This window comes from Felis catus, chromosome F1, assembly GCF_018350175.1.
Source record: "Felis catus isolate Fca126 chromosome F1, F.catus_Fca126_mat1.0, whole genome shotgun sequence".
Taxonomy (NCBI): Eukaryota; Metazoa; Chordata; class Mammalia; order Carnivora; family Felidae; genus Felis; species Felis catus.
In genome coordinates this window covers 32,452,051-32,467,406 of record NC_058384.1, presented here as the reverse complement: position 1 = coordinate 32,467,406, position 15,356 = coordinate 32,452,051, and the positions used below count along the sequence as shown (strand labels likewise).

Below are 15,356 nucleotides of genomic sequence, written 5' to 3'. Positions count from 1 at the left end.
CCTTTGAATGAGTATTTTTGTATTTTCTAGGTAAATACCCAGTAGTGCAGTTGATGGATCGTAGGGTAGTTCTATTTTTAATTTTTTGAGGAACCTTCATACTATTTTCCAGAGTGACTGCACCAGTTAGCATTCTACCAACTGTGTAAGAGGATTCCCCTCTTTCCACATCTTCTCCAATACCTGCTGTTTCTTATGTTGTTGATTTTAGCCATTCTGACAGGTGTAAGGTGATAGATAATTTTGGTTGTAATTTGCATTTCTCTGATGGTAAGTGATGATGAGCATCTTTTCATGTGTCTGTTGGCCATCTGGATATCTTCTTTGGGGAAATGTCTGTTCATGTTTTCTGCCTATGTTTTAATGGATTATTTGTTTTTTGGGTGTTGAGTTTTATGAGCTCTTTGTGTATTTTGGATACTGACCCTTTACTGGATATGTCATTTGCAAATATCTTCTCCCATTCTGTAGGCTGCACTTTAGTTTTGTTGATTGTTTCCTTTGCTGTGCTGGAGCTTTTTATTTTGAGGTAGTCCCAGTAGTTTATTTTTGCTTTTGATTCTCTTGTCTCAGGGGACCTATCTAGAAAAAAGTTGCTGTGGCTGATGTCAATGAAGTTATTGGGTTCTCTTCTAGGATTTTTATGGTTTCATGTCTTATGTTTAGGTTTTCATCCATTTTGAATTTATTTTTGTATATGGTGTAAGAAAGTAGTTCAGTTTTCCCAACACCATTTATTGAAGGGACATTCTTTTTTATATTGGGCATCCTTTCCTTCTTTGTTGAAGACTAATTAACCATATAATTGTGGGTTGATTTCTGGGTGTTCTATTCTGTCCCATTGATGTGTGTGTCTATTTTCGTGCCAGTACCATACTGTTTTGATTACTACAGCTTTATAACTTGAAGTCCAGAATTTTGATGCCTCCAGCTTTGCTTTTATTTTTCAAGATTGCTTTCAGAGTCTTTTGTGGTTCCACACAAGTTTTAGGATTGTTGATTCTAGCTCTGTGAAAAATGCTGGTGGTATTTGGTTAGGGATTGCATTAAATGCGTAGATTGCTTTGGGTAGTATAGACATTTTAACGATATTTGTTCTTTCAGTTCTTGAGCCTAGAATGTCTTTCCATTTTTGATCATCTTCAGATTCTTTTATCAATGTTTTATAGTTTTCAGAGTACAGATCTTTCACTTCTTTGGTTAGTTTTGTTCCTAGGTATCTTATTGTTTTTGGTGCAATTATAAATGGGATCATTTTCTTAATTTCTCTTCTGCTTCATTATTGGTGTATAGAAATGCAACAGCTTTCTGTACATTGATTTTGTATCCTGGGACTTCACTGAATTTGTTTATCAGTTCTAGCCATTTTTTTGGTGGAGTCTTTCAGGGTTTTTGTGTGGAGCATTATGTCATCTGCAAATGGTGAAAGTTTTGTTTCTTCTTTGCCAATTTGGATGCCTTTTCTTTCTTTTTGTTATCTGATTGCTGAAGCTAAGACTTCCAGTGCCATGTTGAATAGAAGCAGTAACAGCAGACATCCTTGTCTTGTTCTTGACCTTAGGGGAAAAACTCTCAGTTGTTTCCCATTAAGGATGATGTTGTGGGTTTTTCATAACTGGCCTTTATTATGTTGAAGTATGTTCCTTCTAAACTTACTTTGTTGAGGGTTTTTATCAGGAATGGATGTTGTACTTTGTCAAATGCTTTTTCTTTGTCTACTGAAATCATCATATGGTTCTTACCCTTTCTCATATTGATGTGATGTATCACATTGGTTTGTGAATATTGAACCACTCTTGCAACCTACGAATAAATCCCACTCGATCATGGTGAATGATTTTTTTAAAGTATTGTTGGATTTGGTTGGTAGTATTTTTGTGAAGGATTTTTGCATCTGTGTTCATTGGAGATTTTGGCCTTTAGTTCTCTTTTTTTTTTTTAATTTTTTTTTTCAACGTTTATTTATTTTTGGGACAGAGAGAGACAGAGCATGAACAGCGGAGGGGCAGAGAGAGAGGGAGACACAGAATCGGAAACAGGCTCCAGGCTCTGAGCCATCAGCCCAGAGCCTGACGCGGGGCTCGAACTCACGGACCGTGAGATCGTGACCTGGCTGAAGTCGGATGCTTAACCGACTGCGCCACCCAGGCGCCCCAAGAATGGGTATTAATTCTTTAAACGTTTGGTAGAATTTGCCTCTGAAGCTATCTGGTCCTGGACTTTTGTTTCTTGGGAGTTTTTAAATTATTGATTTAATGTCTTTGCTAGTAATTGGTTTGTTCAGATCTTCTTGATTAATCTTTATACATCTGATTCTTATCCTAGGTCTTATATAATAAAAGGTTCTTAAAAAACTGTGCTATAACACTTACTTTGAGATCTGTTTAAAAAATGTAGAATACAGTATTGTTAACTGTAGGCATGAGACATTGTTATAAAGAACTTAATATAAGAAGAAACTTTTACAAAATGTCTAGTTTGCCTGAATCTGCACTGACTTAGTCATGGAGCATTTAAGCAAAATCTAGAGTAGATTAAATATAGACAAGTTAAAAGTGGCTGGGTTTTTTTTCCTTGGAGCAGAAAAGGTTCAGGGATAAAGTCAGGCCATGGATGGAGGTGAGAGCCCAGCATAGGCTGGAGGTTGGAGTGCAGCAGTGAGTCAGGGCACAGAAGCTGGTGGGCACAGAAAACAATGCAGAGACAGCATGCTTCTTGAAACAGAGTGAATCTAGAATCAGTGTCTTAAACTGACTCTGAGAGTCTTGAGGGCAGGGCTTGACTGTACAAAGATGGTAGCTATGCAGCTGGCCAGTCAACAGAGTCCAGGGGCCTCTTTTCCAGTCTGTGGCAAATTCTCCCCAGTCCTTGGCAGACTTTGGCATAAGACACAGCTTGACCCATTCTGGGTTCATGAAGACTTTTCATTAGGCAGATGCTAAGTTGTTTGAGTCTATAGGGGAATCTAACAGTTTAAGAGGATCCAGTACAGTTTGGACCCTTACCTTTATCCATGGGAAGAACTTCTCATTGGACAAGCTCTTCTTTATTGGGCATGTGCTATTAAAACTCCTGATGTTCAATCATGTGGTCATGGGCTTTGAGCAGTCTGCAGTGTGGTAGAAAATATAGGTAAGTACAAAAACACCTGTAAGGTAATGTGTAATAGCAGTGTTAATGATACTTCCTCATGCATGATATAGATGAAAGGATGCTAGAATTGAAATTATAGAGTATTTAAATGGAATAGACCATTTAAAAAATCCTAAGGGCTTTTTTTTTAATTTGTTTATCTTTGAGAGAGAGAAAGAGAGAGACAGAGACAGAGCATGAGCAGGGGAGGGGCAGAAAGAGGGAGACACAGAATCCATAAAAGGCTCCAGCCTCTGAGCTGTCTGCGCAGAGCCTGACACAGGGCTTGAACCCACGAACCATGAGATCATGACCTGAGCCAAAGTTGGACACTTAACCGGCTAAGCCACCCAGGTGCCCCGAGAATCTGACAGATTTTAATTCCTGTGCCTCATACGTGATAAGTGTACAAAACCCGCATCACATTGAAGGCAGTATTTGGGAAGGAAGTAGCTTGTTCTCCCTGATCTTGCAGCCTGTTAATGGGGAAAAGAAGTTTCTGATGTTTCATATGTAAAAGAGCTCCCAGTGACTGTAACCTTGCACAGTCTTCCCTGGGTCTTCAAATGCCTTCACTTCTTCAAGCTGATCATTTTCAGTTTTGGAGGCTTTGTGCCCTTTAATTTGTGCCCTGCCTCTTTTAGCTCTGGGAATTTTCTGACTAGAGTCTGGTGGTTCATTTTAGAGTATTTTAGAGTCCCCTTCATTGCCATCTTGGCCAGTGGAATAGATTTCTTCCCCATTTAGTGTGGTTTTCTGCTCCCCCTTTTTAGATGGTATTGCTAGCACATATGTCCCGCTTCTTGATGACTGTGTATATATACACACTTAAGACATATAATTATACACACACATCAGCTTTTCTTTCTTGACTGCTATCAGACACATCCAAGAATGCTACTATTTTATACCCAGCTCTTTCAACACATATGTTTGTAGTCTGGTTTCCAGAGTCTGAGAACCTGTTTGACCACTCCTGATTGGGAAGGAGACAGAGTGATTATTTGGTTCTTTCCTTGTAGGACATGTGGCTTTCAGATTTAAACCACCATTTGCCTTTGCCCAAACTATATATTCAGACTTATGTGTTTCTTCTGGCACAGAATTGCCATTTACAGCCACACTCTCCATTGTAGTGACATTCTTTCCAAGATCTTTGTATAATATGGAAAGATCCAAACAATAATATTTTCTGCTAGTATTCTTTAAAGCTTAGCTATTTCCTTCTGAATATCCCACAGATAATCCTGCTCAGCTGCACCAACCTGCCCTGCAGTATTTCCCACACACTGGAGAAGGCGCTCTTGAGGTTGGACAGCACGTGGCTGCTGGTTATCTTCTCAAGGGCTTCCACATACACCTTGCCCTCAACCTTCTCCTTGTGAGCACCGCTCTGACAAACCCGCCGCATCTCCTCACCTACGTGCTGAGACCAGTGTGAATGGGGGCCAGTATCTGGCCCAGATCCATGGTACCCCATCAGGCATAGGGCACAGAGGTCAAAGCGGCCAGACAGGGAGCCAGAGGAGAGGTGGTGGTTGGTAGAGCACCCTGAGCCCCAGCTGCAGAAGCAGGTCATTCCCACTGGGGACAGGCAGAGGCCTGTGTGGGCCATAGCATGTGTCTCAGACCTCACATCTTGCCCAGTGTCCACATCCTGTGTTCTTCTCATTCTGGAAAGGCGTAATATAGGCCAAGAGACCATTGTAGCCTGGGGCTGTCCTGGGGTTTATTTTGTTTTGTTTTGCTTTTTTGTTAATAGCCTTGTTGTGATCTAGTTCACATACCATACAGTTCACCCACTTAAAGTATACAATTCAGTGGCTTTTAGTATATGCACAGATATGTGCAACTATCATCACTGGCAATTTTATAATATTTTCATCACCTCAAAAAGAAACCCTACCCTGGGCGCCTGGGTGGCTCAGTCGGTTAAGCATCTGACTTCAGCTCAGGTCATGATCTCGCATGCAGTCTGTGAGTTCAAGGCCTGTGTCAGGCTCTGTGCTGGCAGTTAAGAGCCTGGAGCCTGCTTCCAATTCTGTCTGTCTGTCTGTCTGTCTCTCTGTCCCTCCCTGCTTGCTCTCTGTCTCTGTCTCAAAAATAATATACATTAAAAAAAAAAAAGAAACCCTACCCTCAGCCACTGCCTCCCCCATAATCCCATCCCCTACCTCTCCAGTGCTGGGGCCAGTAATCAACTTTCTATATCTGTTACCTTATTCTGAACTTTCTTATGAATGGAATATAATATGTGGCCTTTCATGACTGGCTTATTTCACTTAGCATGGTGTTTCAGGATTCATCCATGTTGTAGCATATATCAGTATTTCATTCCTTTGTAAGGCAACATAATGTTCCATTGTGTGGATTTACCACATTTTGTTTATTCCGTTGATGCATATTTGGGTTGTTTTTATCTTTTGGCTTTTGTGAATAATGCCACTACAAACATTTGGGTATAGGTTTCTGTGTGGGCATCTCTTCTTATTTCTCTAGGGTATGTACCAAAGAGTGGAATTGCTGGGTCATATGATAACTTTAAGTTTAATAATTTCAGGAAATGCCAAGCTGTTTTCCAAAGTGGCTGCACCATTTTGTGTTCTTGCCAGCAGTATGTCACAGTTCCAATTTCTCCACATCTTCACCAACCCTTGTTGATCTTTTTGATTTTAGTCATCCTAGTGGATGCGAACTCGTGAAATTTTGGAAAGATTTGGGGAGGATTTTCCCTTACAAATAGTTTTTTTTTTTTTTAAACCATAGTGTGTGTGTGTGTGTGTGTGTGTGTATGTATACACATATATATACATATATAATTTAAATGCATAAGTATATATATATAAAATGCTTTTAAGTGTAGTGTCTGTTAAAGCATCAATGCTAAGAGGTCCTGTTGCCCATTACAATAATAAAGGAGTTTTCAATAATTGTTAATCCAAAATTCTCATTGCTCAAAACCAACGTGGGAAACTTTTTGTAATGTGTGAGGTAAGGAGAAGAGAAGGGAGGGGTGGAGAAGTGGGAACAGACGGTGTGTTTTCAGGAATGGTGCATCTTTCCCAGGAGATTGCTCTACTGCTTACCTCTGTGTCTGATGGGTCCCTCTGTCTTTCAGGAGGACTGGCATTGGCTCAAGTGATCTTCTTCTATCTGAAGTACTTGGTTCTCTTTGGTGTCCCAGCTCTGCTCATGCGCCTGGATGGACTCACACCACCACCCCTCCCTCGCTGTGTGAGCACCATGTTCAGTTTCACGGGGATGTGGAGGTCAGTAGTTTGGTTTATTAAAGCCCTTTGGGGATGTCCAGTGGGAGGAGCCATGGCTTGGCGAGCTTCAAAGGGTTTGGGCCACTGTCCATTCTCTGTCCCTCAACTCAGACCACAGTTGGCACTTGGGTTTCTTCATCTGTCTAATAGGATGGCAATCTGTGCTTTCTGAACCACTCAAAAATACTGTCAGGCTATGAAGATAGGTGAAATAATAAAGTTTCTCTCCAGGTTTATGTACAGATGCACAAAGGGTTATGTTTCAATGGTTTCTTAATAGCTTGGGATATGCTACAAGATACTGACCATTTTATTGCTCTCTGTTTTCCTTGAAAATGACCTCTGTATATGTGGGAGTGTCAATTAAAAAAAAAACAGACTTAGGAAAATAGCATAGGTCCCTGTTGGCATTTACTAGCTCTCAGATCTGGGACAATTTACTAAATTTCTCTTAAGTTTTAGTTCTCTCTTAAATGGTAATAATAATAGTGAGGGTAATAATGCCCACATTCAAGAGTTGTTTTGAATATTAAATAAGCTAATGCAATTAAGGCATTTGGCACACAGCAGATGTTTACAAATGTTAGCTTTTACCCTTTTATTATTCCTGTACTTGGTGCCCATGGATAGACAGATGTGTTTTGCGAGTTTTCTTACTCTTCTTGATTTTGCCCCATGAACTTATGGTTGGCCGGAGCTTTTGTTCCAAAAGATCCTTCAGCCCCCCTGCTGTTTGTTATTGTTGTTCTCCAGATGGGCTTGCTTGCTGCTGTGTGTTTCTTAGCACTTCTAGTATGTAACATGTGACAGGGCTTGGTTTTGCAATTGCAAACCTAAGGTACAAAGCTCAGACTGGGGACTTGGGCAATCATGGGAATCAGCACTTTTTAGGCACCTCCATTTCCCTCACCCTAGGCTTGGCCCTGCTCACAGTTTCCATTCTGGTTCATTCACAGGGCGCCTTCAGTCTTTCATCTCTGTAGGCAGAAGAACCAGGGCCCGGGTAGAGGAAGAGCTCAGTGAATATTACCATATCTGATGTTGCTTTTAAAAACGGGGTAGATAGCCTGCAACATCCTGGTTTTCCATTATAACTGATTATAGATGCTGAGTTTTTTTTAAGCCTCTGTAAATGCATGTTGTTATTGGTTCAGTTTGCTTATTGGGATTAGAAATTTCATGTGGTTATTGCAAGTAATGTTAAGTAATTGCTTTGATTTGCTCTTAATTAGTTCATCAAATATCATAGGTTGCCCAGTTTTAATGACAGGGTTGGAAAATGGTAGAAAAGGGGTTCTCTCTAGCCAGGGGGCCATGGAGTAGTTCTTGGTTAAAAGGTGAGCCTGGTTGGGAGGCTCTGTTAACTTTTGACCTACGTGAAAGTAATGTACTGAATAAGTGGGTTGGGACCCAGCATGATTTGGGGTCACATCATCAGTGACTGGTGTGCACCTAGCATGATTGCTCTCCCTCTTTGTGAATGCTGCCCTAATGCATTTCTTAGGAAGCATATTCTTCTAAAGAGCTTCTCCAATCTTGATTGGCATGTTAAAAAACTGAATGGGGTGCCTGGGTGGCTGTCGGTTGAGCGTCCAACTTCGGCTCAGGTCATGATCTCACGGTTTGTGAGTTCAAGTCCCGCATCAGTCTCTGTGCTGACAGCTCAGAGCCTGGAGCCTGCTGCGAATTCTGTGTCTCCTTCTCTTTCTCTGCTCCTACCCCACTCACACTCTGTCTCTCTCTCAAAAATAAATAAACATTAAAAAAAAAATTAAAAAAAAACAAAACTCTGACTCCTGGGCATGCTGGCTCTAGGCTCCTTGTCCATAAATCTCTGCCCCATTGATTGTCACAAGAAGCAGTTTAGACTGTTGACTCTATTTCACATTCAGAGTAGGCGTCTTCTTGTCCTTTATTATTTCAGTTAATTATTTTTTGGTCCCAAACCCTCTGTTGTAAATACACAACAAAGGCAGAGAGAGCTTATCTGCCAAGACCTTTGTCATGTTTGATTAGAACTAAACTCAAATCGTGTAGACTCCATGTTGTTGAAACACTCTCTCCTCCCTCCCAGTTCCAGTTTTAAGACAAACAGGTGAGAGAGTAATACAAGTTACTGTGAGTGGAGGCTCTGGGTGAGCCCCCAGAGTGATGTGGTCCTAGGAGGAAGTGTTTACAAGAGCATGTGATGAAATAACAAACATGGTCTTTCCTGGGAGTGACCTAGACTTTTATCCTGGCTTTTTTCTAGGCATACATGGGTGTGTAGATTTTCCCTTTCACATTTTTTAGTTTGCTGAAGAGTTTTCCAGTTTGCCAGTTATACTTAGAAACACCTCGGCCTTCATTCTTTCCATACAATAACTGTTCCACATTAAGAAAGGAAGGGAGGTCAACTCTGTACTATAACTCACAGTTTTTTTTTTTAATTTTTTTTTTTTAACGTTTATTCATTTTTGAGACAGGGAGAGACAGCATGAACAGGGGAGGGTCAGAGAGAGAGGGAGACACAGAATCTGAAACAGGCTCCAGGCTCTGAGCTGTCAGCACAGAGCCTGATGTGGGGCTCGAACTCACGGTCCGCGAGATCATGACCTGAGCTGAAGTCGCACGCCCAACCGACTGAGCCACCCAGGCGCCCCTATAACTCACAGTGTAAGGCTCAGAAGAAGTAGTTTCGAATTGAAAAAAGAATGAAAGAGCTTCCCTTTTTGCAGATGTGCCTCTGCCTTTCAAAGGAAGTTTGTCATGTTCGTGTTCAGGCTCTAGTAGCCTAACCCTACAGTGGGCCTGGTCCCCACTCTCTAACCTTTCTCTGTAAAATGCACGTTGAGGGAAAATAAAGTTGTGAATTTGTAGTTTCTGTTTACATCGAATTTTACATTAATATTTCTGGGCCCTCTATTGAAGCCTTGCTGCAGACAGGGAATTTCTTCCCCTTCCTGGATACAGGTCTGAGAAGAATTGAGTTATGAACAGATGTGAAAGCTGGTGATGCAGATTATTCTGGGCAGTGGCAGCCACTCATATGGTGACACATGGGGCGGAGTGGATAGGAAGTGGAGGGAAGAGGTTTAAAAACAGGCTGAGCAAAATGTCCAGTGGCTACCTGACCTTCTAGAAAATCCACACTGAATGTGAAGTTTAGAGCTGATGATGAGAGATGAATTTTTAGCCTCCCGTTTTAAAGGCAGCTTACACACCTGAAAATCGTGCTGACTGATTGCACCATATTTCAGTTCACTTAGCAGTGAAAGAAGACTTGAATCCAGCAGCCTACTGTATCAGAGGAATCTGAGCACTACGTCATAGAACAGATGAAATTGGCCATCAACAGAGAGATAACATTCCTTGACATCCTAGTTAGTTTAAATTGGTCATGAAAAATTGCTATTCACTTAGATGGCCCATACCTGAAAGTTAGGACTCAGTGTTTTTGTTTTTCCTTCTAGTTCCCTTCTTTCATATAATTCCTGCTCAGATATTTGCAGACGTAACAAAACCCTAAGGAGTATGTGTATTCTCACTTGTGACTTTTCTGTGGCCATCTAGACCTGAGAAATTGAGAATTTTCTGCTCAATTTTTAGGTTTCATGTTTTAATTTAGATAGGCTGAGATCTGTAATGAGCATCTTTTGCCGGGAGTCATTAAAGATGACATTGCATGTCTGAGGTTTCAAATTAGAAGTCTGATCATGTCCCCTGATTTGATTTTTAGCTATGGAAGCAAAGTGTGCAAAGTGATAGAATTTCCCATGGCGGCTGGTGAGTTATGGGTCAATTTCAATTATCTCAGGCATCTCGCACAGCTTGCCCTCTGCCTTTCTTGAATTATGATGCTCTCAGGTCTTCGTAGGCAAACTCATGTATCACAGCTTATCCCATAGAAATTTGGGCACTGCTAGACCTTAAGATGTGGGGAGATCTTTGGGCTGGGGCTGGGGAGGAGCCTGAGCCCCTTCTTTTAGTGAGGAATTGATTGCATCAGCTTTTAGGTCAATAGAAGAGTTTAGGTCCCTCGATGGAGAGTTGGTTAAGGCCTGTGGTAGATGATGAAAACTAGCTATACAAATTGCTGGCTTTACGGTAGTCCTGCCTTTGAATCATAGCTGGCTTCAAGTTTCAGGACAAGATGGAAGCATGGAGTTGGTGAAATATATATACCATGTGTGTCAGCACTGCTGGACAGGCAGCAGGGGCAGCGCGAACACAAAGGGGGAAGGATGGAACAGGTGCTGTTAATAAGAGGTCACTTTGTTTTGGAGGCAGCCTGCTAACCAAGGGCTTGCTGCTTACTAGCTCTGTGACTTGGGCAAATAATGAAAATGCCCTGGGCTAGCTTTTCGTTTCTAAAACGGACATAATAATAGTACTTGCCGCATAGGGGGGGATGTGACAGTTGGCTGAGCCTAGGGCTTAGTAGTTCCTTGGAAAGTGGTAGCTTCTTCGTGTTTTTTGTTTTTTGTTTTATTGTGCTTGAAAATCTAGCAAAGCCAGAGGTGACAGAGAAATCTGCCTGTGGGTAAGCCGGGCTGGGGAAGCAGTGGGCAATGACAGGACTGGCTGAGGAAAGGCTCCAGTCCAGCTCTGAGCCTGAGATGTCAGCTAATATGGTGCCTGACACATCGTAGTCACTCAACAAACAGGTATTTCCTGAGTGAAAGATGCATGATCTCCCCTGCCCCCACACCCTTGAAGAAGAGATCAAAGAAAAATTGGCTTACATGTGAAGTGTGGGTCTAACAATTTATTTCCAGTAGTTAACCTACCATTCAAACTGCATTTCTGGCCATAGAAAATGCCATCTTTGGCCATATTACCCATTTCCTCTGTTATACCGAGGCTCTTTCTGGGCCCATCTTCTGACAGCATGCATTCTAGGTTCTTTAACTTTTCTTTAAAATGTGAATGTTTCAATCTTTTCTCTATTGAATGACTTTCCATTAGAATCCAAGAGGGAATTTATATTTCTTTAATGGGTCTGGCAAAAAACGGGGGTGAGTAAAGGAAACATTTCTTCTATTTTTCTTCATTAGAGGCTAAAAAGCAACCAACTGCCGCCACCACCACCAAACAAAACAAAACAAAAATTTAAAGGACCTTCATTGTTTTAGGGACAGGAGAATAAGGTAGAGGCTGTCCACTTTTCTTAAAAAATTTTTTTAACGTTTATTTTTGAGAGAGAGAGAGAGAGAGAGAGAGAGAGAGAGAGAGAGAGAGAGACCATGAACAGGGGAGGGGCAGAGAGAGAGAGAGGGAGACACAGAATCCAAAGCAGGCTGCAGGCTCTGAGCTGTCAGCACAGAGCCCAAAGTGGGGTTCGAACCCATGAACTGCAAGATCATGACCTGAGCCGAAGTCAAACGCTTAGCCGTCTAAACCACCTAGGTGCCCCCCAGCTGTCCTCTGTTCTCAATGGGCAGGGAAGGAGTGAAACCCTGATCATGCACAATCAGTGGTGCTTATGTAAAAGGAAGCAATAAGGCTAACCTTTGGAGCCTCCTGAAGAAACTAACAGGGCTACGTAGGTGTCATCTGGAATGGGAAAATTATGTCCAAGAGGATTTTGAATAACCGAACCCACAGATTTTCTTTCTTTTTTTTAAATAAGTGTATTCTTTTTTAAAAAAATATTTATTTTTGAGAGAGAGAGAGCAAGCAGGGGAGGGGCAGAGAGAGAGGGACAGAGGATCCCAAATAGGCTCTGCACTGACAGAAGAGAGCCTGATGTGGAGCTCGAACTCATGAACCGTGAGATTATGACCTGAGCCGAAGTCAGATGCTTAAGCGACTGAGGTTTATTTGTCTGATATGAATATAGTGATTCCAGCTTTTTCTTTAAAAAAATTTTTTTTAATGTTTATTTTTGAGAGAGAGAGAGAGAAAGTGTGTGAGCAAGTGGGGGGGGGGCAGAGAGTGAGGGAGACAGAGAATCTGAAGCAAGCTTCAGGCTCTGAGCTGTCTGACATGGGGCTCGAACTCACAAATTGCAAGATCAGGACCTGAGCTGAAGTCGGAGGCTTAACTGACTGAGCCAGCTAGGTGCCCTGACTCTGGCTTTCTTTTGGTATGTTTTTATCTTTTTATTTTTAATATTATAATTCAAATGAGGTTTTTGTAGACAGCATAGAGCTAGATTTTGCTTTTTTATCCAAATTGACAATCTCTGACATTGGGTGTTTAGACCATTTAGAGTTAATGTAATTATTGGTATTGGTTGCATTTAAAGCTACCATCTTGATAGTTATGTTTTTTTAAAAAAAATTGTAAACATTTATTCATTTTTTGAGAGACAGAGTGTGAGTGGGGGAGGGATAGAGAGAGAGGGAGACACAGAATCTGAAGCAGGCTCCAGGCTCAGAGCCTGTCGGTATAGAGCCCGATGCAGGGCTCGAACTCAGGGACTATGAGATCATGAGCTGAAGTCAGACACTTAACCAACTGAGCCACCCAGGCGCCTCGAGAGTTGTGCTTTTTAAGTCTCATTTTTTTAAACGCCTTCATACTTCTCTATCTATCTATCTATCTATCTATCTATCTATCTATCTATCTATCTATCCATGCATCCATCTATTGTGGTAACATATACATAATATAAAGTTTACCATTTTAACCATTTTTAAGTATACAGTTTAGTGACATTAAGTACATTTACATTATTCTGCAATCACCACCACCATCCATCTCTAGAACTTTATCACTTTTCCCAACAGAAAACCCATACCCATTAAGTAATAACTCCTCATTCCCTCCGCTCCCCAGCCCATATCTGGTACTATTAATTTCTTTGTTTGGATCTAAATATTCCATTTGGCATTATGCTCCCTCCTACCTGAAGAACTTCCTTAGCCTTCTGGTCTACTGGCTGAACTTTTACCTCTTTTTTTCTGAAAATGTCTTTATTTTGCATCTTTACTGGATATAGAATTATTTGTTGACTGTTCCCCCCCCCCCCCCAGTATCTTAAAGATGTCTCTCCATTATCTCTGGCTTGCATAGTTTCTGACAAGAAGCCTGATGTAACTCCTCTCTACGTTATGCCTTTTCTTTCCTTTGGCTGCTTTCAAGATTTTCTCTTTATCTTCAGTGTCAGAAGTTTGACTGTGATGTGCTTAGGTGTATTTTTCTTTGTATTTACTTTGTTTGGAGTTCTCTGAGGGTCTCGGATCTATGGTTTATTAGCTCATTAATTTTGGAAAATTCGTGGACATCATCTCTTCAAATAGTTCTTTCCTACCATTCTCTTTTCCTTCTGGGACTCCAGTGACACATGTGTCAGACTGTCTGATGTTATCCCACAGCTCTTTGATGCTTGGTTCTGGTTTTTGCCCCACCCCACCCTGCCCGCCAAATCTCCCCCCCCCCCTTGTGTTTCAATTTGGATACTTTCTGTTGGCTTATCTTTAAGTTCATTGCTCCTTTTTTCTGTCATGTCTAGTCTTCTCTTTAGATCCCAACCTAAAGTAGTAAAGGAAAATGAAGATTGACATTGGAGTTGGTTCCCACAGAGGTCATGTCGTGGTGACCTTGACAACAGCAGTCTCAGTGAAGTGGTGGGGGCAAAACCCCCATTAAATTGGGCTCAGAGGAGAGTGGGTCTGATCTGATCCCAGGAATGTGGTCTAATGAGGGGAAGCTGGTCCACATGGTGTGGTTAGGGCTCAGACTTCCTCTCTTCCTGATGTGGCCTCACCTCAGTTCTTCTTGACTAGGCACACCCCTTTAAGTCTCAGCCATGCCCCAGCCAGGCTGTGCACTACTCTTTGCAATGGGCTCACTTGCCATTCATCACAGGTATCCCTAAACCACCTAAGCCAGGTTTACTGGCCCATATCTTACTACCTTCAATACAGGAACTTCTGGGTCTCTTCTTGCCGTAAGACTGCTGAAGGAGGCTCAGCAGTGCCAGCAAGGCTCTTTCCTTCACTCTGCCTAAGTAGAGAGCATCCTGTAGAGGTGGTCTGTCAGCTCCGACCAGAAAGGAAAGCCAGAGCTTCTCTGCTTGAGTTTTTACCTCCACCTGTATAATAACCTTCCCTTTTAGGACATGTTTCTGAGGTCTTCTGTCCTCTTCCATGTCTTCCCACAGTTCACTGTGTCACAAGAGGTAGGTTTTCTACTTTCTCCTCCTATCTTCTCTTCTGACATATTCTTCTCTAGGGCAGGTAGCTTTATGGCCCAACTCTTGTAGGTAGAGGGGGCTATTCTTTCTCTAATACAGAGAAAAATACTCTAAGATCTGATTCACTTAGATGTAGTTCTGAATTTGTGAGTGCTTGGACAAGGAACTAGGGATTGCTGGGAGCGGAATACATTGTTTTAGTTTTTAAAAATTACCTGTATGAATTTAGTCTTATAACAGTATAGTTGAGTAAGGAGTTAGGTGTTACCATCACTGTCTGAGACCCAGAGTGGTAAGTCAGGTGTCCAAGATCATGCAGGTAGCACATTCTTGCTGTATTAAAATCTAAACCCTAATCGTTTTAGTAAGAAAGGTTTAGATGCATAAATGCATGTGCTTATAGAGGAGTATGTGAAAATTCATGCAATTAGCACCACGAGTGAGTAGATTTCCTTTTCCTATTACACCAAGCAGAAAGGCAAAAACGTTTGGTGTCATCACTTTGTAAATCCTGAGATTTTAGTCTGCTATAGCTACAGGTTCAAAACCCGGCACCTTAATTTTGATCCACCTGACTGTAGTAGACATTCAAAGGCTTTTCTCTAGAAATGCTAACAAAAGGTTCTGATATGGTCCAACTGCTTACCTGCTGAACAAGATGGATACTCTGTCTTCTATTAAGTACTGTGAACTATAATTAGCTTTCAGGGTAAAAGTTAAGACTAATTCTCTGCCTGTCATGCTTGAAAATAGTGTTTTATCCTTAAGTATGACATGCAAACCTGGCTCCAACCTACTATTTCAAGTTCTTATCACTCACCTTATATTACAGC

At 41.5% G+C, this 15,356-nt stretch overlaps 1 protein-coding gene across 18 annotated transcripts in view; it reads left to right on the top strand.

The window, feature by feature from the left end:
• HHAT (hedgehog acyltransferase) overlaps positions 1–15,356 on the top strand; it is a 318,442-nt gene that overhangs the window by 129,693 nt on the left and 173,393 nt on the right. For all 18 annotated transcript variants that reach the window (XM_023247996.2, XM_045049167.1, XM_045049166.1 and 15 more), the window contains one exon: positions 6,251–6,401. In XM_023247996.2, the coding sequence (XP_023103764.2) occupies positions 6,251–6,401 (151 nt within the window). The remainder of the gene's footprint in view (positions 1–6,250; positions 6,402–15,356) is intronic.